This window comes from Chinchilla lanigera, unplaced genomic scaffold, assembly GCF_000276665.1.
Source record: "Chinchilla lanigera isolate Chin_1 unplaced genomic scaffold, ChiLan1.0 scaffold00059, whole genome shotgun sequence".
NCBI classification, from domain to species: domain Eukaryota; kingdom Metazoa; phylum Chordata; class Mammalia; order Rodentia; family Chinchillidae; genus Chinchilla; species Chinchilla lanigera.
In genome coordinates this window covers 11,383,371-11,406,876 of record NW_004955460.1, presented here as the reverse complement: position 1 = coordinate 11,406,876, position 23,506 = coordinate 11,383,371, and the positions used below count along the sequence as shown (strand labels likewise).

The 23,506-nt window shown below is 46.8% G+C and overlaps 1 protein-coding gene across 1 annotated transcript in view; it reads left to right on the top strand.

The window, feature by feature from the left end:
* Sdk1 (sidekick cell adhesion molecule 1) overlaps positions 1-23,506 on the top strand; it is a gene marked incomplete at its 5' end in the record, with an annotated part of 870,484 nt that overhangs the window by 741,743 nt on the left and 105,235 nt on the right. The window contains 3 exon segments of the mRNA XM_005397857.2: positions 11,552-11,661; positions 13,269-13,419; positions 14,011-14,248. Of these exon segments, the coding sequence (XP_005397914.2) occupies positions 11,552-11,661; positions 13,269-13,419; positions 14,011-14,248 (499 nt within the window).

Below are 23,506 nucleotides of genomic sequence, written 5' to 3'. Positions count from 1 at the left end.
GAAAGGAAGGGTGGTTTGGCAGAAACTGCTCATTTATGCTGATGTTTTCTACATCAGATTGTGAGATCTTCTCGGGATAATTTAGTATGCGATTGTAAACCACTCAGGGTATTCAACCGAAAGAGAATGAACCCGAAAAACATAAAGCCAGGGGTAGGGGGTGACTTCATGTAGAGGGGCACCAAGGAAGGAGCCCCTGCATCAGAGGCATGGAGGCCCATGAAGGAGGTGCTGAGCCCCATTCCTTCCAGGCATCATGACCTCACCCAGGCAGCACCGAGGAGCAGCCCCCCAGGAGCAAGGGCTGAGGAACAACCAGGGGCAGGAAAGCCACAGTCGTGCTTCCCGTTCACCTACTTTTCTATCACCACGTCTTCGCAGTTAAGTTTACATGCTACCCTGTTTTTATATGTGCCAAGAAGGTCTTAGGACTTGGCTTATCTTTGGTAACCTCCAGGATGAAAGATGCCTGTCATTGGAGGAGCCACTGAAAGGCCCTATAATAAGTTGATGTTCAGAGGTGGGTTTACAAAAAGGAGTAGCTTTTATAGATCTTTCTGGTTTGTTAATGCTTTGCTTAATTCATAATCTTTGCTTGCAGATAAGCACAGCATCTCCTCCCAGATCTTTACGGTGAAGCACAGAGGGGGAACACAGGTGTGGCATTTTAAGTCACCTCTGTCTGCCTGCTGACTGCCTCTGTGAGCCCCTCCACTCTGCCGTCTGCTCCATTCTTATAGCCAGAGCAGCATTCGGTCTCCTCAGAAGGCTGCTCTGGGCAGGGTTTTCAGTAATGAAGACACTAATGCTAACAATTTGGTAAAGAGAAAACAGTTTCCATTCCGAAAATGGACAACAGGATGGGGGAAGCCCCTAGTGCTTATTTGTGCATAACAATAGACATTTTCTTAAAAGGAGCTGTTTTAATGAGTATTATGGGCTAATAAAATAAAGCATACGTCTGCTTAGTGCTGGTCTCTCAGTAACTAAGGAGCAGTGGAGATGGAGCACCGCATGCCCAGGTGTTCCCAGGCGAGACACTTACAGATGATGAGGTGGCCCGGCATGTCAGCGGTAATCCTCTTTGGAGTGATGCATTCCTGGGTGAAGTTGAGGCACAGGGTAACACCGTCTGTCTCCTGCATGTGCCAGGTGCACTAAGGACCTGATGGATAGAAGTCTGTAGGCGCTGTGCTATTTTGCTGTTTGCTGATGCTCTTACCTGCGAGGACGTCTGGCAGAATGTATGGGGCTTTCCATTTCCCCAGCATGCCTTTATCCAAAGCCTCTTATAGTCACTTCCCACTCAGGGTGAGTTCTAGGAAAATGTCGCCTCAGCAGATGAGGGAGGCTGTGTCTTCTATTAGGAGCTGATGCCCAGATGACCCCAGGCATCCCATCTGCCTACACTGCCAGGAGCCAAAGCCAAACGTGTTTCCTAGGAGCCCCCCAGTGAGAGCTCCACATCTCTGCTCCACAGACTGAGCACCTGCTGAGCTCTAGGCCTGGACTCTGGGGCCCTAGAGGCAAGCAAAGAGCACCTCAATCCAAGGGGAAGGAAAACAGAAGCCAAGGCCTCACGACAATGGCCCTGCTTCAGGGCAAGCAGAAGCCAAGGCTTCATGGCAATGGCCCTGCTTCAGGGCAAGCAGAAAGCAGGCTCCAGAGGGGGACTCATGCATGAAGACCTTCCCTCCAAAGGTAGAGAATAGACAGCTGTCCTGGGATGTTGCTCTAGAGTCTACTCCCTTGTTAACGTACTCACAGACACTAGCATAAAGATATCAACTTCTGATACTTTGACTGTATGATGGTGGGAAAGCCATTCTCTTCAGGGTACTATAGCCATTGTTTTCTTTTGTCTACAAATGCCCATGTGTGTGTGTACGTGAGCAAGTCGGCACTTTATTATAAAGTGGGCCTTGTGTTAGATGGCTCTGCCCAGCTGAAGGCTAATGGAAGAGTTCTGCTCAAGGCAGGTGAGCCTACATGGTGATGTCTGGGAGGTCAACTGTATTAAATGTGTTTTCCACTTAAGTCATTTTCAAATTGGAATGGGTGTATCAGGACTGACCCCCTCATAAGTCAAGGAGCATCAGTATTTTCAGTGATTTTGTTTCTACTTAAGAGTCAGTAGAAGTGTTGAAAGTGGCAAATCAAGAACTGGCAGTGCTCCGAAATGCTCATGGTTCCTTGGAATTGGAGGTTTCGCCTTCTGTCCCTCCAGTGTCCCGTCTTATCTAGGCCTGGCTGTTTGAACCCGTCTGGTCCAGCTTGGATCAGCATAGCCACAGGCAACCCCCGGAGTTGGGTGGGGAGAATAAGACAACTGTTAAAGCCCAGTGGGTACTTTATGAAGGCGGCGTTCTTCAGGGAAAGGGTTGTTACGGGGTTGGAGGGTCCTCAGAGCTGGTTGTCAGTGGGGGTGAGTAACAGGGACCAGGCAGCCAGCCATCCTGGGAAGAATAGGTAAACAGCGAGCCTCAGTTTTTCCATCACATCGCTGGGAGACTAAGGATGCACTTAAAGCATGAGCCTGGGACTGGCACATGCTGGGCACTTACTAAAGGGAAGCTCATAGTAATAAAAATAATAAAGTCAAGACAAGTGTTTGGCCTTAGAGGACAGAGCACATCCAGAGGACAGCCTGAGCAGCCACTGAAGGCTGAGCCCAGAAAGCACCTGGAAGACCAAGGAGCCCCAAGGGCAGGTTCAGGCTGGTGTCTGGGCGCAGGGCCCAGGCCAGGTCAGTGCCACACAGGGCCTCAGAGGGGAGACAGGAGGCATAGTCATCACTGTGTTAGCCTCTGTGGTTCGAGAACTAAAGTGAAGTAGCTTCCAAAAAATGCAAAATCTGTAGCCCAGGCTGAGTCCCCAGTCCTATGGCAGGAAACAGCTTGGACTCAAATACCCAGAGTCAAGATGGTACCTATGACATGCCCAAGGGGGCCGTGGAGTCCCACTACTTGGAAACTGTCAGGTGGGCTGTCCTATCTCCTTTTCTGGACAAAAATAACTTCAGGAATGGCAAGGGAGCTTGCCAACCCACACCTGGGCTCCCATCCTTCCCCTGGCTTCCCTCTCTCGGGGCCATTGCTGCAGAAGGATTTGCCCGTCCCCACCCCGCAACACAGCAGAGGTTGCAGTGCAGCAGCCCTGGCCTGGCTGTGTGTGAGGGGTTCACCTGCCTTGTAAAGCATATCCCGGTGTGGCCAAGGGGCTCTCCCATGGCTCATTTTGTCACAGAAACATTCTGTATTGATTTGTTGTGTAGTTACTGTCTGTCCTCCCAAGACATCAGCTTGGTGAGAGCAGGAGCCATCTTCCCAGGCCTCAGCACAGAGAACAGGGCCTGTGGGTACAAGCGAAGTGCCAGCAAACACCTGTGGAACAAGTGGATGAGTCATTGCATAGACACCACCTGGGAACAGAAACATCCCTGCCTACCGAAGGGAGGAAGAGAGAGCCCCTCCTTTAAAAACATATTCTTTGCTTCCTTAGCCATCCATCCACCTGGCCCCCCAGGGTCCTCTGAAGGTAGACTGTTACCCAGTGAGTCACATCTCCCATGGCGTGCATCGGCCAAGCGCTTCTGTCTCCTCGCTCCAGGATCAGCAGTTGGGGATGCCTCCCCCACCAATCAGATCTCTTCCCACTCTGGAGGGATGTTAGGGCTGTTTGCAGTCCTTTTGATAAGTATCTGTCAGCGTTGCCATTGTAATAAACCCTGACCATAGTTGAATTCCTTTTTCATAACAGGAAGAAAAAGAGTGACATTATTTTTGAATAGTCTGTCGCGCACGCATAGGAAAGCTGTCATCGGCTCTAATGGGTCCTTCAATAATAATGCGGTCATCTGGGTAAATTTGCCAAGACAGGCTTCATCTTTTGTTCTGGTATAATGTCTCTGCCTAAGCATTTAGGTACTATGGTGACAGGTGACAATGAAATACATACTCGGATATTTCAAAATGTTTATTGTTTGCTTGATTGTCCATAATAACACCCTTCCAATGACTTTTCCTCTCATATTCCACAACCAGCATAGGAAATCTGTACAGGATGAATGGTTTAAAGTGGGCTTTTTGTTCATTAGTCTATCAGATCCTTTTAGATCCTATTAGGGAACTCTTAAAACCGTACAGGAGAAGAAAATACTGCCACATAAGTGACAACTCAAGTAGGAACGAGGGAAGCATTTTACTACAAATGTCATTTTTGAGAAACAGAGGTCAATGCATGCATAAATCACAACTGTCAAACCAAATTAAATTTTATGAGAGTAATATTTTCCTGTCCTTTTTTGAGGACTGCTCTGTGCTTTAATCCTTTCATCCTGGTTCTCTTGTTAGATTTTTAAATTTGCCTATATGTTTCATTTTTCTGGCCATTAGGTTTTATATTTGTTTCATTCGTTCACCCATTCATCCCGCAAGCATTTATTAAGCACTGACTGATAGTTTCTATTGTTTGGGGTAACATGCTATACACTCAAGTATGAGGTAAAAACTTTTGACATAGCTCCTCCTCTAGAAACTCACAAATTTTGTGGGGTGTAATGTGGGAAGGATTGAGGTGGGGTCTAATGATTGTTACCAAGGAGATTCCTGAGGAGTTGTTGCTAAGAGTGGGAGAGCAATGGGGAAGGTGCCACAAGGAGGTGACCTTTAAGTTGGGCCCTGAGGGTAAACAGCATTTGCACAAGGGGGTGGGATTCCAAGCAGAGACCAGGGGAAGAAAATTGCAGGCCCCTGCTGTTTTAAAATGTGGATTTTATTCTTGTTCTGTCCTGATGAAGTCAGCAGATGACACGACACATAGCATTGAAAAGGAAGTTTCAGCTCTGCACCAGGGCCCCCAACTTGAGTACCTTGGGAGTTTCCAGAGGAGGAGCAGTCCTGGGGTACATGGTGGCATCTGCTAGGAGAAGCTTCCTGCTGGGTTGGGCTCTAGGGAGGCACTGGACACTTGAGGGAGCAATTGGGGTGGGGGCACTTGGGAATACATCTGGAAAATGGTAAATAGATTTTCCAAAATGTAGAAGGAGTAAGGCAGGTATTCTAGACTACATGCTTGTGTCTCCCAAATTCTGATGTGGAAGCTTGCCTTGTGGAGATGCCATTAGGTGTAGGACCTTGGGAGGGGATGCATTCTCTAAGGCGGAGCCTCACAAATGAGATGGGTGCCCTTACAGAAAGGAGCGGGAGCGCTCCCACCCTCCTCTGCCAGTTGCAGATGCGAGAAGAATCCAGCTGAGTGCAACGAGAAGGGCACTCTCTGCCAGACCTGACGGGGGGCATCCTGTCTCGGACTGGAGGAGAAGGGGAGCCCCTGCAGTCGGTGGGGTTTGTTATGGCGGTCTGAGCAGACTGCGACACAGCCAGGGTTGTGTGAGGTGGACTTTGGGCCCCTGGGCCAGGACAGTGCGGCTGGACCATGGGAAATGTGAAGGGAACTCTGTTATAGGGAGGGACTCAGAGCTGTCTGTACAGACAGGGACCCTCCGCCCATCATACCTTCTGGCTGTGAGTCTGGACCCAGGACATTCTGAGACCTGTCCTCTGTAGGTGGATGGCAGTGGAGGAGTCCTCTGAGCTGGTACATAGGAGGGGCACCAGACACCTGTGATCTTCTGACTGCTCATCACTGAGGCTGAAGTGCCAGGTCCCGTGGTGACAGCAACAGCCAGGGTGGTTCTGACCCTTTGGCTTGTCCTGTGGCAGCAAGGACAATCACAGACTCATGTTAATTTGCTGAGCGAGACCACCCTCTCGTCTAAGCAAGAGGCCAAGTCTCTGAACTGGGGTCCTCTGCTGAAAAGAGCCTTAGAGTCTCCTTTGTGGAGGCACAAGCAAGGCCACGAGAAAGTGGCCATCGCCTTGTGTAAAGGAGTGCAAAGGCAGTGTCGTTTGAGGGTGCAGCAAGGGAGGAACCAAGGGAACAGAGTCCAAGAGCAGAGATTAGGGTGGAAAGAACATGGCAGCAAATCCAGAAGCCATTTCACATTTCTGTGTCTAAAGATAGAAAATATATGAAATAGTGAAAACAACAGAACAACCTAGAAAGATAGCAGCTGGCAGAGAAGGGCAGGAGGAATCCAGTTTGGGCTGTTTCTCAAAGCAGGCAACCTCCTCACCAGCTAAGATCAGTGGGTCAAGGAGAAGCCCCTTAACAATTCATTATCCACAGGCTCCCGGGATCCCTTCCTGGAACTGGCCTTCCGGCTTTGTGGACCTTGAGTCTCTTCCTGGTTGGGCTGTGCTTTTGCCAGAAGGGTGTAGAACCATCTGTCCCCTGCTCCCCGACTCTACCCACCCTCTCCACATCCCCCAGCATGGGGAAGTTCCAGCTGCCTGTGGAGCAGGTGGGTGCTACCCTGAAGGAGAAGGTCTGGGCGTCTGTGGGCCTTGCTGGGTGTGCAGGATCCTGCCAATGGTGGGGATCCGGCTGAGCAGAATACAGTGGTTTTCAGGTTTTCATGGACGGCTTGCAGGAGTGTCTTCCCTTGTCCTGGAGAGCTTCTTCCTCCCTCCTCCTAGGTAGCTACAGTTTTTTTCTTCCTCCATCTACAGGAGTCCCTTTCCCTGAGGTTGATTGTCCTCTCAGTAGCCACTGAGCCCCTGGCCTCTGGGGTACTGACCACCCACTAGAGCCTTCTGAAAGGAGCACCCAAGATCCTGTCCCAGCCACCAGGTCCCCTGAGACTCCCTAGAGGCCCAACTGAGCCAGGTGGCTTTCCCAGCGCAAGAAGTCAAGTTCTAATAAAAGAGATCCGGGGCCCCCTAGTTATTAAATGAACGCATATGTCTGAAGGGGCCCAGCCGGGTGCCAAATACAGCTAGACCTGGGAGGAAGCAGCAAAGCCATCAGCCGTCCTGGGGGACACAGTAGGGTGGCAGATCTCCTACTGTGTTAGTGGAAGGACCATGTGCTTCTTAATGGGGTTGAAGGACTTGCCCCCTGTTGAGTGGCATTTGAAATGTGTGGCATTTCTGCTTTTGTAATAAGTATTATAAAGTGCTGTTTGTTAGCTTGAAAAGAAGGAGGGGGAAGCTTTCAAAATCCCAGCTTCCCCATGGGAACTTCGATTTGCTTTATCTTTAAAGAGTTCTATCTCTCTGTGTCCAGCGCATTGTTAGTGTGCAGACATTTACTTGTGGAACACTCCGTGATGATGGTCTTGAAGTCTAACCAGTGATCCAGAAGAGACCAGCAAGGATTAGAGAATGTGGGCCTCCTTACATAAAGACGTAAATCTTCTATTATAGGAATATAGGTTTCTCCCCCAGAGATCTAGAAGCAAAGTTACATTTTTGCTAATAACTTGGCTGTGGAGCTGCATGCCAAGCAGCCCTTTTTTAATACTGCTTTTTTGAGTCACTCATATGTTCACTTGTGCATTTGTTTGTGTGTTAAATAAACAGGACCGAGCACAAGATCTAGGCTAGGGCCTTGGGGGAAACGCTGGAGATACTGTGATGAGTAGGACCCTGCCCCTGCTCAAACTAGAATGGTAGGAAAAGCCTGCAGGATAGAGGGAATGTGAGGTAGTGGCTCACCTTGTGCCCCTGGCAGTCACACTTGAGAAGACTCTGATGCTTTCTCTGTAATCCTTTTGGCCTTCCAAGCAGATGGTCTCACTGAAACTATTGCAACTCAATGGGCATACCTGTATTCCAATAAAACTTTATTAACAACAACAAAAAAGAAGTAGGACAGATTTGGCCCATGAGCCAGAGTTTGCTGGCTATTGGACTCAAACCTTATTTGAGAAGGTTCCTGTGGGTTTTCTCTGTTAAGTTATGTAGCTGTGGCCAGGCATGGTGGTGCAGACCTGTAATCCCAGCACTCAGGAAGCTGAGGCTAGAAGATTACTACAAGCTGGAAGCCAGTCTGGGTTACATAGTAAGTTCAAGGCCAGCCTGGTCTTCATAGTAAAGAAAAGAAATACAATTGTATGTGGCATACTATTTGATTAGCCCAGAGACTATGATGTTAGAAGCTAGTTTTGAAGATTGAAAGTTGCTAAAACAGACGTCATAGTAGTACCACTTTTGTAACCAGTTTTATTTCTAACTTTCCGGTTTTGGGGCATTCCTTCTTCCACTGATTCTGCATTGACTCATACTCCCCTCCCTTGCTGATCACACGCATTGTGTATGTATGCATCATGGTTTAAATGCCTGCTTTGATGGGTATCATCAGCACTGTGTGGAGATGGGTAGAAGATGGCCTGAGCACATGGATCAGGACGTCACATCCTGCAGCTGGTAGGGGGAGTGTGGGAAAGGGGGCTACTGTTCCCAGAGGCTTCTCAAAGATGCCTGCTGGCACCTCAAGAAGGGCAGGAGGGGCAGACATGTGCTAGAGAGGCAGGGGGTATGGGTGTTTGTGACCATGTGATGCCTTCAGATAATGACATACCAGGATTGCAGGGGAAGTGGCAGGCAGAACAAAGCAGAGCAAGGTGGCACCCCCTGGACTGCCCAGGAATCTGGCCCCCATTGAAACTGACGTCTTAGAAAGGGTGGCCCAGCAGGATGGGAAGGACAGGGACATCTGGCCTTGGGCCAAGCCTCTGCCCTTCTCTGTTGTCCTTATCATTTTGGTTCTACATCTGAATTGTAGACCACATCCAGCAAAATAGAAGGCTGAGGGTACCAGACATCCATTCCCTAGTGGCAGGTTAGGAACCCACAATGAAACATTGGCCATGGGGCCTCGGAAGAGTCTCTCATCCAAGGAGGATGGAGATTCGAGGTCTCACTGGCCCTTCAGTGCAGTAGCATAGCTGTCATTTTCCTGGATTTTCGCTGACATCATGCCAGGAACTCTGTGGGCAAAGCAGCTTGGCTGCCTCTTGGTGCACTTTTCCCTACTCTACTGCCCATCCAGAGCCCAGAGACAGCTTTTTTGTTACCCTGGGCAGCATCCCAGTCTTGTCAATCCTCTTCTGTTCCTCTCACTCACAAGGGAGAAACACTATGAGGCCAGAGCCACTGCTCTGACCAGCACTGACTCTATAGCAGCTCACGTGGCCAAGATCACACCCCAGTCACATGGTACCACAGTACCCACAGGGTCTGGGAAGCCTAGACCCCTGTGAATGTGTCCAGGGTCAGCAAGGCAGGCAGACAGACTGAAGTGAACATGCCAGGCACAGCAGCCAGGGCGACAGACCAGGAGCACTCTCCAGAACCGCAACACCCAGGACCCCAGCCTTCCTTCAGAGGAGAAGTCAGAAAGGTGAGCTACAGGGTGAGAGGTGGCAGAGAAAATAAGTTGCTTTGCAAAGGCAAACAAGTGTCCACAATCAGACCTTGGGGGCTTAGAGCATAAATTAAATGTGCCAGGCACCTGGCTCCCCTCACTTGAGTACAGAGGAGCTAGGAAATAAAAAGCACAGGAGTGGCCCCTGCTGCAGAGCCAGGACGATGCGTGGTGCTGAGGACGGCTGCAGCAGCCCAGGGGCACTCTCCCTTCTGCCTCCAGCCACTCAGCCTACGAGGCATCTTAACCCTCGGTCCAGTTTGGCTGCCTTGCTTCTCTGGAATCTGCAGCTGCTGCTTACCTACTCTGACCTCCAGCTCTTTCTCCACTGTTTTCGGCCAACATCCTACAGTTTAATTTAATGTTTCTTTCCTAACAGAAGTAGAATTCACATAATATAAAATTCACCATTTTAAAGAGTACAGTTCACAAGTTAATACATCCATCCCCTCTATCCAGTTCTAAAACATTTTCGTTACCTTAAAAAGAGGTCCAATGCCTAATAGCCTCTCCCCACCCTTTCCTCTCCCCAACCCTCGGCAGCCAGGGCTCTGAATCCTGTCTCTATGGAAGAGGCCCTGTGGGTATCTCAGAAAGAGAACTGTATGGCTCATGGACTTCAGGCTCTGGCTTCTTTGACTCAGCAGAATGTTTTGAGCTCCATCCACATGAGGGTCTGTGTCAGGGAGCTGCTCTTCTCTATGGCCAAATGATGTTTTCTTGTGCTGGTAGTGTAGACTATATGTGCATCTGTGTCCAGTGGACACGTGGCTGTGCCCATCTTTGGGCTGCGGACCTATGTGTACAAAAGTTTGTTCATGACCCCGTTTTCAGTTCTGGATTTATACTAAATGTGGAAAAGCAGAGTTGTATGGGGCTTTCTTCATCTAGTTCATTGAGGAGCCATCAACTACTTTCCTGATTTTAGTTTCAAGTATTTAGAGCTTTGCACTTAGTTTCTGTATTCTTCAGGAAGCAGCCACCAGCCTGTGTGCACTGTCCCCTCTGGACTCTGAAGTTTGCGAAGGTCATCTTGAATTCTCAGGCCTCCCGCTATGAGTTGGCTGCCTGCCAACTTGGTTTCCTCTACAAACTTAATAAACTTGATTCCTGGTCTGTCATTTAAGTCATTTATGAAGTGTCAAATGCCAGAGCCCTGGCTGATCCTAGCTCGACCTCAGCTTGTTTGGCCCCACATGCTCTGTGTGTGTCCTCTGGGTCCCCAGTACCACACAACCATATGAGGCCTGGAATATTCCTGCAGCAGGTACATAATCTGAGTAGAGGAACTCTCAGGGCCCTCTGGCTGGCCTGAAGACGCTGTGTCCCTCTTGTGCTCTCTGGCTGGGATCGGCTGGAAAGCATCTGCAAAGTGGAGGCAGGGTGTGGTCATACTGGTGTGAGCGGAAGGAAAAGCCACATTGGACATGTGGGTTTCACCAACAGAAAAGCTCGAGGCAGAGTGAGAGGGGAGGCTGGGGACAGGGGTCACAGGAAGTGGAAATGTCTTTTGAGCAGGTGGACAGGAATGATGATCACAGAAGGGGATAAAAGGAATAAAACTAGCAAAAGACAACATTTGGCAGGTCCCAGGGCTTGGGAGAGTTAGTCTCTGGGGCTGCACAGAGGGCATCTCAGAGAGCTTCTGTGGCAGGCTGGGATCAACTAGGTCACTTCTGTTGGGTCAGCGCTGCACGCAGGCACAGAAGTCCACCAAGCATAGCACCAAGGGCAGAACCTATGTGCTTCTGTGTATGAGACCTTCCTTATCCATGGCCAGTAAGGAGTCTTGGCAGTTGAATTTGGGGCAGAGTATATGAAGGCAGAAGTGGGGAGAGAATAAGTTCCTGGGTCAGTGTGTGGTGGAAGCAGCTCTGGAAGCAGACCCCAAGTAAAGATGCCTGTGCCCATGGCTTGTCATGTCCCATGTGGGATTCTGGCTGAGTCTCTCTGGATCTCTGTAAGTCCTGACTTGTCAAGTGAAAGAAAGGACAAGACAGGGTAGATGGTCCTCTCCATCACCAACTGTCTGTAAGCCACAGAGACACCCTCAGTTCCCACACTTGTGCAGCCCAGTTCCTGACTGTGAGCTTTGAACTAAAACCCACTCAGACTTGGTGGTAGGAAGAACAAGAGCCTATATCTCCAAGGCATAGAAGAATATGTGTAAGACCAAGCTTGTCAAGGTGTGAAGGCCATGGTGGTTCTGTCCAGGCAGGTGCACCAGGGCAGCCTCAGTCCCTGCAGTGTGTCCAGCCAGCCTCAGGCTCCCTCTCTATAGGTCGGTGCCATCGGCGATGAGGAGGAGTGGGTCTGCCTCTACGAGGAGGAGAATGAGCCCGATGCCCAGATGTTGGAAATCCCAAACCTCACACCGTACACCCACTACAGGTGAGAGCATCTTGAGTAGGTGGCTTCTGTTGACAAGAACAAACCCAGTTGTGTATATAAATTAGAAGTTCTGAAAATAGCAATAGATAGTAAGCCAAAACCTTAAGGAGCAGTCAGGACACGCAGTTGAGTTTGACTATGTTATTTCCATCAGTACTAGACCACAGAGTATCTTATAGAAAGGGCTCTCCATTGTATTCAGCATGATAACTGAGAACCAAGAATGCCATGGAGATGTGGCACTTTTCTTTACTGAGATCTCCAACCTCTTGGGGCCATTAACATGCTGTGTGCAAGCAAAGCAGATGTCCTAGGAATATCCTTCTGCCTCCCTCTGCCAGGACCCAGGCATTGCTAGTCTCACCAATCAAGCACTTAACATGCCATTTAACCTTTTGCTTCTTGATCCTGAAACTTATCCAAGCAGTAAATCCTTGGCCTTAACAAAGGGTAAAGTGATCATGAGCTGTTAGTGATGTTATAACTTCCCGTAAGAGCACTGAAGGAGATGAAATTTCCAGTTATCACCAGATGTTGAGTTTGATAATGTCATTGTTCTGCCAGGATGGATACATTTCATGAGATCAGGGAATGGAAGAATAAGAATTAGTAATTCAGGGAGTAAAAGGTGAAATTACATCTCGTGAAGCACATTTTCTCAGTACGATATCAAAGTTAGAGTTTAAAAAAAAAACCTAGTAAGAGGCACGTTTTAGCATGTATTCATTTTTTAACATCTTTTTTAAGCATAAGAGCAGATGAATCAAGACATATTATACTCGTTTTTAGAGAAAAACATTAGCTCAAAATGAGCTGCTGGGATTCAAGACTTGCCATGTTAAATTAGCCAAAGCTATATAATTATTCCAAAGATCAGAAACTGTGATTAGAGATCAATGTCCCTGTCTTAAATTTATATAAACTTAGAGAACCCCTGTAATAAATATATGTGTCAGCACTTGGGATTTTTATTATATATAAATTCAATTCAAATAATTATAGATATAAATAAAATAGAACAGAAAAAGCATGAACATACACCTTGGAGAGCACCTGCCTCCCCCTCACCTTGTAGATAAAAATACAGAGAGGTCAGATGTGATGAAGGTCTGGGATCCCAGGGGAGGATTCTGACCATTATTCCCCTCTGAAATCCACAGAGAGTGGGTGTGGGATACCTTTGGTCATTAAAAAGACTCTGAACTTCCAAACTGTTCTGCGGTAGCAGCATTGTGACACTTAGTTTTGTTGAATAGCACTCGAACCTCAATCCCTGGCCCTAGTTTGAGAAAAACTAGGACCAGCCAATGGTGGCCAATAACATGGGTATTTGGCCATCTGCCCCATCCAGTTATGCTTTACTTGGGAATTTAACCTTGTTGACTTGAAGAGACTTTCTATGCTTTAAGGTGGTTCAGGAAAAGGGCCAGGCATGTAATTTACATTTTTAGTGAAACCTGGTGGGAAGAGTGTGTCCTTGAGCCATGGTCTTTGTAATATAGGTAGACACATGCCTGAGCCCTTCCCTGAGAAGCAGTCATGGGTGTAGTATTGTATGTTATTGCCTTTTGCTTTGGGGTAACTTTTGTCAATGGCTTCTCCTCTAGATTTCGAATGCGCCAAGTCAACATCGTTGGTTCCAGCCCCTTCAGCCAGTCTTCTCGGGTCATCCAGACCCTGCAGGCCCCACCAGATGTGGCTCCCACCAGCATCACGGTGCGGACGGCCAGTGAGACCAGCCTGCGGCTGCGCTGGGTGGTGAGTTAGGGGCTGGAAGAGGGGCTGTGGGCCATGTTCTGAAGAGGCCGTGGCTTGCCAGGAAGCTCAGAGCTTAGCGATTCCTTAGTCATGTCTTCTTCATCCAAACTAATCCCATCGCTGAACCCAAAAGTATTACACATTCCAATTTTAGTGTAGGATCTAGAGCAGCCCAAGATACCACATTGATTACCAGCATTCCTCCCTCTCTTCTTGGGCCAGTGGCTGCTCTTCAAGAAGGAATGCAGACCATACCATGAGATGACCTACAAGTCTTTAAGCTCGGTCAACATGGAACCCATTCTTGGTAGTATTTGTAAGTGAGCCAGCCTAATGTTTAATTAGAACACCTCCCACAAAATTAAGCCAAAATGTATTAAAAGAAATTATGTCCAGCCCATTACTAACAGAGTTTCATTTAATTAGCAGAAGAAAAGTTTGAAAGAAAAATACAACAGAAGGGTCTAAGAATATTCGCTCCAAAAGGTGTTTTTGGTAAAATTGTCTGCATAAGCCAGGCTCGTTCTTTAAGACTTTGAAAGGTGATGATGTCGAGGTATCAGCTCTTCACAGACTGTCATTCATTGCCAGCCCCTGCCCGATTCGCAGTACAATGGGAACCCTGAGTCTGTGGGTTACCGAGTGAAGTACTGGCGCACAGACCTGCAGTCCTCTGCACTGGCCCAAGTCGTCAATGACCGTCTGGAGAGGGAGCTCACCATCGAGGAGCTAGAGGAGTGGACAGAATACGAGCTACAGATGCAGGCCTTCAATGCCATTGGGGCAGGGCCCTGGAGTGAGGTGGTGCGCGGCCGGACGCGGGAGTCAGGTGAGAAAAGGGCGGGGCTGGTCCTGGGGACATGGCCTCCCTGCCTCTCATTGGAGATGGGCCATGATGACCCTGAGTTCTCAAATTCCAAGGCAATGGCAGTTTATTGGCATGTCCCACTTGTGTCTTTGTTGGTGCACTCCATGCCTACTGGTTAGGCCAGGCGTGCCTACCACTCACTTCTTTGGTAGACCAGCCTCGAGAGAAATTCAGGTGAAACTTCACTGGAGCACCAAGTCATTTGTTTGAAGGTGCTGATGAATTCTGACAGGCTGGACACATTATGACTTTTTAAATTAGGAATAATTTTGCTATCAGTAATGAACATGAAGCATGCATAAAGATCCAATGGGGAAATCTTTAATCTGTAGTGTGTTCAGGCTCTCCCCTTCAGAAATCAGTATGGATAGTTTGTTCCGTGATTTGCTGCAGTAGCAGGTGGATCCCTAAAAGATCAATTACTTTAGCACAATAGAAGTTGATTTCTCAGTCTTAGGGCAGTCAGAGGTGGGCATCTTGGTGGGCGGGTGGGTGAGGGGCCTCTTCCAGGAAGTGACTCAAGGACCCAGACTTTGCTATACTATGGGACTAGTCATCATCTCTTCCCAGAGGAAAGAGAAAGAACAAAGAAGGGGCACATGTCCCTCTGAAAACCTGTAAAGAAATGTCCTAGTCACCCTGCTCCTCCCCTTTACGCTCGGTCACAAGGTACCGCTGATTGCCAGAGAGAAAACAACAAGTGTCTTTGGTTAAGACCAAGTGGTCTCTGCTGCAGTATGCTGATGACAAGCGTATCCCCTAGTCTTCTAGGCTTTACAGGGGGACTTTAGCCAGTCTCAGCATCTCTACAATCTTCATTTGTACAAACACAAAGGAAAGGGTACAGCACACACCCTGCAAAGACTGTGACAGGGACCTGCCCAGTCCACATCAACAAGGTAGTCTGACAAGGAAGGTCTCGATGCCCCTTCCCACCCTTGACAGATGTCACGGCATGAACTTGACATGTTGAGGAGTTGTTCATTCTAAACTGAATGAGGTTGTTAGGGAGAGCTCTTAGAGTAAACCCTGACATGAGTCCACAGAGTGAGGGAGCACTATGAACGATATCAGGAGTCCAAGGAGAAGACCCAGGCCCATCTCCTTCCCACAGGAAGTCCTCATCTATTTTCCTTATTGTCACCAAATACTTCTCTTTGGTAGCTGTGCCAAGCCTCGCTGTAGCTCTGTTAGAGACCCAGGGGTGTTTATTGAGACCTGTGTGAGATTCCTTCCTGCAGGCCCAAAGGGAACACATCAGAGAGATCACCCTGGGACCTGAGGAAAAACAGGAGGGAGGTAAGAAGCAGTGGTGCTCTCTGTGGCCATCTCTACCCACTGCACTGGAAAAGCCCAGGCCCACTCCCCAGCCAGAACCTCCCGCTCCTCTCCTCGTGCCAGGACACCACAGGAGGATGGCCCTTGTGGTGGTGGGACTGATTCCAAATAGAAAAATTAATTAATTAAAAATTTAAAGATTGAAAACTGCCTTAGGAGATACTTAGAATTCAGGGTGACTTTGACAGGAAATATTTAGAAGGATAAGTTGGGAAGGCCAAGTGCATGCCAGTGCCTTGAAGAAAAGTCTAGTCAGCCAGGTAGAGGGAGGTAGTGGACACAGTGGGCAGGTGTCTCCTGGGATGGCTGGAGGTGGCTTTGGAGCAGGCATCCTCCTTGGGTTGAAAGCAGTGGGGAAGCGGGAAGGGACAGGTGCATGGGAGCCCACAGCCTCTGGCATTCGCCTGCCCCAGTGCTGAAAAAGAATGCAAAAAACTGGGCAGCTGCTGCCATGGTGGCTGTGAGGTCTGCTAGGAGAGCAGGAGTGAGGAGGTAGCCTGCCTGACGAGGCAAACAGGGTCCCTGACACCCTGATGGCCAGACTAGCCCTCAGCTCTCCGCTACTTGTTACCAGTGCCTACTGGGCACTGTGTGGCTTTACCAGGTTGCCCCTGTGCCAAAATGCTGACCCCTCACCTCCAGGGGCTAGCTAGTAGGGATGCCGTTGGGTCTGCACACAGCTGCTCAGTATAAGGACAGAGGCCATTCCCTTGCATCACTATGTGGATATGGCTTGGGAGAACCAGGCAGAGGTTCTCATCTCATCCTCTTTGGTTCTTCCTGCCAATAACAGACACCAGAAGGTCAGAACTGACCCTGCCATCCTAGGGACCCATTTAGGTTTCTAGGGCACCTTGGCTGCTATTTCCAAGCAAAAGCCCTCCTAAAGTTTATGGCTTTATTTCTTCCTCATCTTTTCCTGGGTGGTAAGTAGAAGAGCTCCTCAACATAGCAGGGGAACACAGAATTATTGTCAAGTGGGGACACTCTCAGAATAATCTGAACCTCACAAGCCACTAACGAGACCACTGAGGAATCACTGGCATGGTGGCCAGCAGACCTCTGCTAGGGAAGGTGTTTAGAGAGGGTTTTGCAAGGTAAGGCTCACTTCCCACTACAGATCTTATTAGGTCAAAGCGAGAAGATTGAGGCATGCGGGATTTATGGCTCGTGACTGTGACTTGTGGGTTTTTTAAAAAACTCCATCATCTTTGACATCTGAGTCTTTGTGACAAAGAAAAGAACCTGAGAAATTTTAAGAGAGTTCTAAGCCCAGTAATAGGAAGACTTATCAAATTCTTTTAAAATAAATTTTTTGCTATTTCCATTTAGAAAATAGTAGATAAATGCAATTTTTCAAAAAAATTTCAATGTATTGATATACTTAGAAGGAAAACAGTGAAATCACCCAGTGTGAGCAGCATAAAGGGGACTGAAGCCTGAGAAGCAGGGCTGTGGGGGAAGGGGAGCAGCCAGTCCATCCCCATCCCATAAGGACTTGGGATTTGTTGCTCATGCAGAGCAAGAGGGTCACCTCCCAGTCTAGGGAGTGGGGATCAGGTCCTGAACTCCCATGTGAAGACAAGGTTCTTCCACAGGGAGGCTAAAAGTACCTGCCCACAGAGCCTGGCTGGCTGCCTACACTGTGGATGGGGAAAATTGTCTCCAAATCCTGTGCCTGACCCAAATGTGAATTCTGGGTGTACATTCTATGCATGGTCCTAGAAACTTCCCGAAGAGAAATAATGAATAATTTCATTCCAGAAACAAAAAGCACAAGCAACAAATGAAAAAATAGGCAAATTGGGGTTCATCAGAATGAAAATTTTGTGCTTCACAGAATACCATACAGAAAATGGAAAAAGAAAATGTTTCCACATCATGTATCTAACAAGGGGCTTGTATCTAGAATACACAAAGACTTCTTACTTCACAATGAAAAGACAAATGATTCAATTAAAAATCAGGCAAGTGCTCGAATAGACATTTCCTCAGAGGAGACAGACAAATGGCTAATAAACACATGAAAAGATGCTCGGCATTATTAGCCATTAAGGAAATGCAGATCAAAACCACAATGAGGTATCACTTCATACCCCTCAGATGGCTTAAGTAGAAAAACAATGGACATTAGCAAGTGCTGGTGAGAGTGTGGAGAAATTGGTACCTTACCCGCAGCTGATAGAAATGTAAAATGGTGCAGCCACTTGGGAAAGTAGCTGGTGATCCCTGAAAGATGAGCATAAAGTTCTCATGTGGCACAGTAGTTCCACTGCTAGGTACATGGTATGATCAAAAATTATACTTAATTTAAATTTTGTTTTTAAATTAATTATAGTAAAAGACAGATTGCCATTAATCCCCCTCAAAATATTCCCTCTCCCTTCACAAGTACTTAGCCTATCATGCTTGCCACTTTCTCAGGCGGTTCTAGAAGTCATCTTTCATAACGGTCTTTAGTTGCGCTGCCATGGCTGCCTTGGTGTCCTGAATTAACTCAGAATGTTTACCATTCGTGGTCATTCTGACTGTGGGGAAGAGCTAGAAGATGTGCTGTGCCAGATCCAGTGACTATGGTGGATGAGGGCACTTCGTGATGTTTTCATTTGACAGAAATTGCGGTCAGTAGTGTGAATTGATTCAGTTCATCAAGGCAACCACAAAAGACACACTCACAGAAGAGGGTATGGGGCTTCTTTTGGGGGTGATGATGTGTTCTAAAGTTTCTTATAGTAATGATTGCACAGCTCTGTGAACTGTATATCATAAATAGGTGAATTCTATGATAGGTGAATTTATACATGAATGCTATTTTCTAAAGAAAAGCTCAGCCTTCTGTAGATTAACTATATAGATTAAATGTTATTAAAATAAGTTACTTCATAGATTGTGCATTTTGCATATGGTCGGAAGCCCTGATTGTCCTCACTGCCCTTATCAGGTCACCCTCAAGGGGAACATCAACCCTTCTGAAACAGCTATGTGTTACACCCCAGTAGAGGACTGTTCTCTTTTCTAAAATAGATCAAAACAAAAAGGGAAATATAAAGGGAGGAAAAGCAGGGAAGGGGAGATGAGGGGGGACAAAGATGGGAAGCGAAGGGAAGGGAAGGGAAGGGAAGAGAAGGGAAGGGAAGGGAAGGGAAAGGAGAAGTTAATTTCAGGTCAGACTTTGTGTGCAGCCAACAAAAGCAAATATAACTTCTCTCTGGACAAATGTCATAGCCAAGTTGCACAAGTGAAAATCAAGTCTTTTTTTAATGAATCACAATTATGAAATGCATGAGGATATAGTCTACCACAAGTAAACATGAACAGTATTTTTAAAGAAAGATCAAGGGCCTTGATTGCTGTAAAGTACATGCTGGTCTTAAAGAGAATATATAATAAGTACCTTTTAAATTATCATAATCTTGAATTATTAAAAGAAAGCATTAGAACTTTGAAGATTAAAATACCATTTTTAAGTTAAATTGATTTTTGGAAAGAACCAAATAGGACATAGGCATTGAAAGTAAAACTCTATGGTTGAGGCAAAAAGCAGTTTAAACTCTGCTAAAGCCAACTACCAAACTGGAAGCTGTATCTGAGTCAGTAACTCAAGTATAGCACAAAAACATAGAGATTGACAATAACACAGAGATTAAATGGCAAAGAACAAAGTGAAAGGATCTAATAGAACTCCAAAATAGAAAGGCAAAGAAATCTGCATAGATCTGCTGAGAAAGTCCAGAATTGGTGAAAGATATTATCACTCTAAAGAAGCAGGAATGTTGATAAATCCACTCCAAAATGTATTGTGGTACAGCTATAAAACACTACTAAATCCAAAGAGAAAGCTGTAAAAACCATTGGAACAAAAGACAGATAACCCAGAAAGGTAACTGCAATAATTTGACTGATGTGATTTCTTAAGGGCTATAGGGCCAGCGAGTGGCTAGTTAATCATCTTGCAGGAGCTGAAAGAAAAAGATGATGAGCCTCAAGTTTTGCATCCACTAAACTATTTTTAAAGGCTTTCATTCAGAAAACAACAAAATTACATGTTCTGTAAAAATGAAGAAAATGTAATAAGGACTAGAAATATTGTTTTGATAACTTTGCAAAGAATACTCTTTAAAAACAGTAGACCAATGTAAAATTGCTGAGTTGGAGCTATGTTTCCTACAAACATTTCTAGCTTTTGAAACCTATTTCTACAGTATTTTTTTCCTGTCTTTGTTCTCTTAGACAATCACATATCTCTTTTATGGTAACTCTGAGGAAGCTTTCTCAAGCTGTGTTGTTTATTTTTGTAGGATAATATTGAGGAATAGACTTCACAGCAAGAGAAGCATAGTGGATTTGGCTTTGTTTTAAATTAACTGACTCATGTGTAGCTGGAGGGGAACTGTAAGAAGCCCATGCAGAATGCACTATTGACTGAAGCAGGGTTGTGTTCAGTTAACTCATTGAGAAGGTTTCTGAGCAAGAAGAAGAATCATTCTTGCAGCCGAAGTTTTGCTTTGTGAGTCACCCTGTCCTTTCTTCTGAGGATTATGATCTACAGAAAATTCTCTTTTAGATTTCCATTGAATTTTTTTTGTTGAGTTAGAAACTTCAGTGCAACACATTTCCTTGGGAAGAAGAGTTTTGGTTCAAGTATTCTCATCACAAATTAAGCAACTGTGTTATTGATCTCCAAGATGTGGACTATTAAGTTTTCAGACATCTTTAGTGCTTTAATTGTGGACCCCTCAGGACCCTTTCTGAGCTAATCTCTGCTCTGCTAGGTATTGGTTCTCAGAGTTTACTCCAAGTACACACACATGCCAGGGAACATTTGGGTGCTCCTCCAGCACCGTGGGTCCTGTTGGACTTTAGCTCCTCTACCTTCTGGATAGTGCTAAGAACCTCCTTCCCTGGGGACTCCTTCCTCTGGCTGCCAAGGCCATTCTCAGTGCAGCAGCCTGACTCCTTGCCTGCCTTCCTCCTAGTAACGTCTAACACTCACCGTCCCCCAGCAAAGAAATCTATCCCGCCCAGTCTAGCTCAGCACTTTAGCTGGGGAGATGGGAGGTGGGTGACAGTCACAATGGCTGAGCCATGAGGCCAGTGGGAGGGGAGGGCTTGTAGAGGGAGCTGAGGAGTTAACAGAGCTGCCAGTCACTGTCCATGTAAAAGTCTCACATCAATGGAAACCGCAGTTCCTTGAAATCTTCAAAAAGACGGCTGGAAACATGGAGAGGACACCTTGAGCCACATTTAAATGAAGTTTACAGTTTTGAAGTACACTCCAACAGGTTCTACGATGTCCTGTGATGTATTATAGAGATAAATGAGGCTTTAAAAATGAAAAGAGGTGTATCCAGAGCAGCAGTGAACTGCACAGTGAGACTCCTGTAGAGGAGAGAAGACGGGTGGGGAAGGAGAAAGTGAGCACTTGGGATGAGTTGCTGATGAAAGGGAATGTCTAGGAACATCTGATACTTAAGATGTTGGAAAAGAAGTTCAATCTATCTCAAAGTAAGTGATGGGTAAGCTTTTGTTTTTCAAATCTTAAAATAATGCCTGGTACCCAAATGGCAGATTTTGTCTGATTAAAATTTGAATTAGCTGAAATTTTAATCCTGAAATTTGCCATTTTCTCTCTTCTACCAGCCCACCTCCCTCGCCCCTTGTGGGAAATTCAGCCATGTTCAAAGCGCAGAGTCTGAGTTGCTAAAGCCATGAGATCGCTCCGGTTCTCCGGGACGTGGCTGGTTCTCTTGTAAATGGATGTGTCTGTTACCTACCACATCTTGGAAAACCAGCAATCATTTCTGGATCTGTAGTGAGAAGTGAGCACTTACAGCTCTAAAGACTGACCTGCAGGAAACAGTTCAGGGTCTGAGAGGTGGACCAGTTGGGTTGTCATGACAATGGCCCCTCTCTTTACAGATGGGGACAGGTTTTAGCACACAGCACTAAAGTCATGGGCATACGGTACATCTGGTGTTCTCATTTTAATAAAGTCAGATCAATTATAGGTTTACCTTTCTTTCAATGATAGTGACTCCTTTAATTCTAGTTGTTTCAAAGTCCTGGCTTATTACTCTTTTTTAATAAAGTAAACATATGTATAAACCATTTCCTTACAACAGCCACAGAGACATTAAGACACACCGGTGGAGCCCTTGCAGGCTGGGGAAGCGTGTGTGAGTCACACAAGCCATAACTGGGCAGCATCTGGGATAAGCGTCTTTCCTCTTCAGAGAAGTGATTACACTGAAAATTATAAATGTTCCTTCTATGTGACATATCTGCTCAAACACAAGGATTATTTATTTGTTGAATGACTAACAGAAAGAATGGTTCTCCCCTGATGTATCTGAGAAGAGGCTTATCTGCTAGGTCGAGCTGACCAGCATTCTGTCCTTCCAGTGTATAAGGAGGGTCGCTGCAGCCTGTCCTAGCGGCTAGAGCAGGCACCTTTTCTGTTTCGTGAACACACCCATGGGCCTGCCCTGAAGGTAATCCAATGCCAGAGGGCCAGGGTTAGGGTCCAAGGCGGGTGCCTCAGGCTGTGGCTTGCCTGAGACCTTCTTTCTTCCTTACCCCACCCCACAGAAATGACTAGCTGTGGTAGGAACCTGATCAAGCTTGCCAAACTCCTAGGACTTTTATAAATATTGGCATTTTGTCATAAAATGGATGTTAATGTTTTAGCAGAGTACCCCAAAGCCAGTGACTGAAATGACAGAGATACATTTTCTCACAGTGCCAGAGGCCAGAGTCTGAGGTCCAGGGTCCAAAGGCACCAGAGTGGCTCTGCCCCAGTCCCTCTCCAGCCTCTGGGGGTTCCTTGGCCCATGGCAGCATCTCTCTCATCTTCCTATGACGCTGTCCTTGTGTGCATCTGTCCCATATTACCCCACCGTGTAAGGACAATCATCAGTTGGATTAAAGGTACAGCCTCCTCTGTCATCACTACATCTCAACATTCTTGTTCCAAATGCATCACATTTTGAAGTACCTGGAATTGGAACTCCAAGATAAGAATTTGGAGAATCACAGGATTCAGCTTCTGACAAAGACCAGTGCATTTCCACATAGGGCATAGAGCAACTCTATGGCAGAGAGCAGCATTACAGTGCAAACCCACAATCCTGTCTGTGTTAAGGGTACTGGAACCGCCCTCACAGCCTCTGCCACAAGAAGAAAGCCTTAGGGCTAGGTGAATGAATGAAGGAAGGAACAGGTCATGGAAAGAGAATCAGGAAAGCCCCTGGATTGGGTTCAAGGAGCCCACTGTCATGGAGCCCTGTAGGCCATGCCTTCCACACCCAGCAATACTTTCATCCTTACATCAGGGGCAGGGCTTACAGTACCATTGCTTCTCTGTCTTCAGAACTAATGCTGCAGGTTGTCTGCTACATGACAGTATTGGGCACCAGGAAAGGGAGGGCTGGGCTATCACACCCACCATGAAATGCAGTGAAGTTTAAGTGTGTCTCCTCCTCCTCCTCGCCCTGGTATAGCGTGACCATGAAGCTCAGGCTCAAACCACCCCTTTGCTCCTGGCATGTTACAGTAACTGGTGCATCCTCTGACTTCCCCAGGTCCATTTTCTCCAGGAAATGAGCTGCCTTTGAAGCACAAGTGAATCTACAAGAAAATTAGTGAAGCAACTGAGATTACCTAGTGTAAATTGCTTGTTTTTAAGGCTTCGCTGTTGTCTTTATACAGTTTAGATCTGCAGCTTAGCATATATAGCAAGACAATTAGTGACAATATAAACAGAGGAAAGATCCTATACAGGCAGGAAAAGTATGTTACATGCACAAGGGTCAGGAATTACACTGCTGGCTCTGCAGGCCATCCGTCTCACTGGCAAACATTATTTTAGATACAGGATGAGTC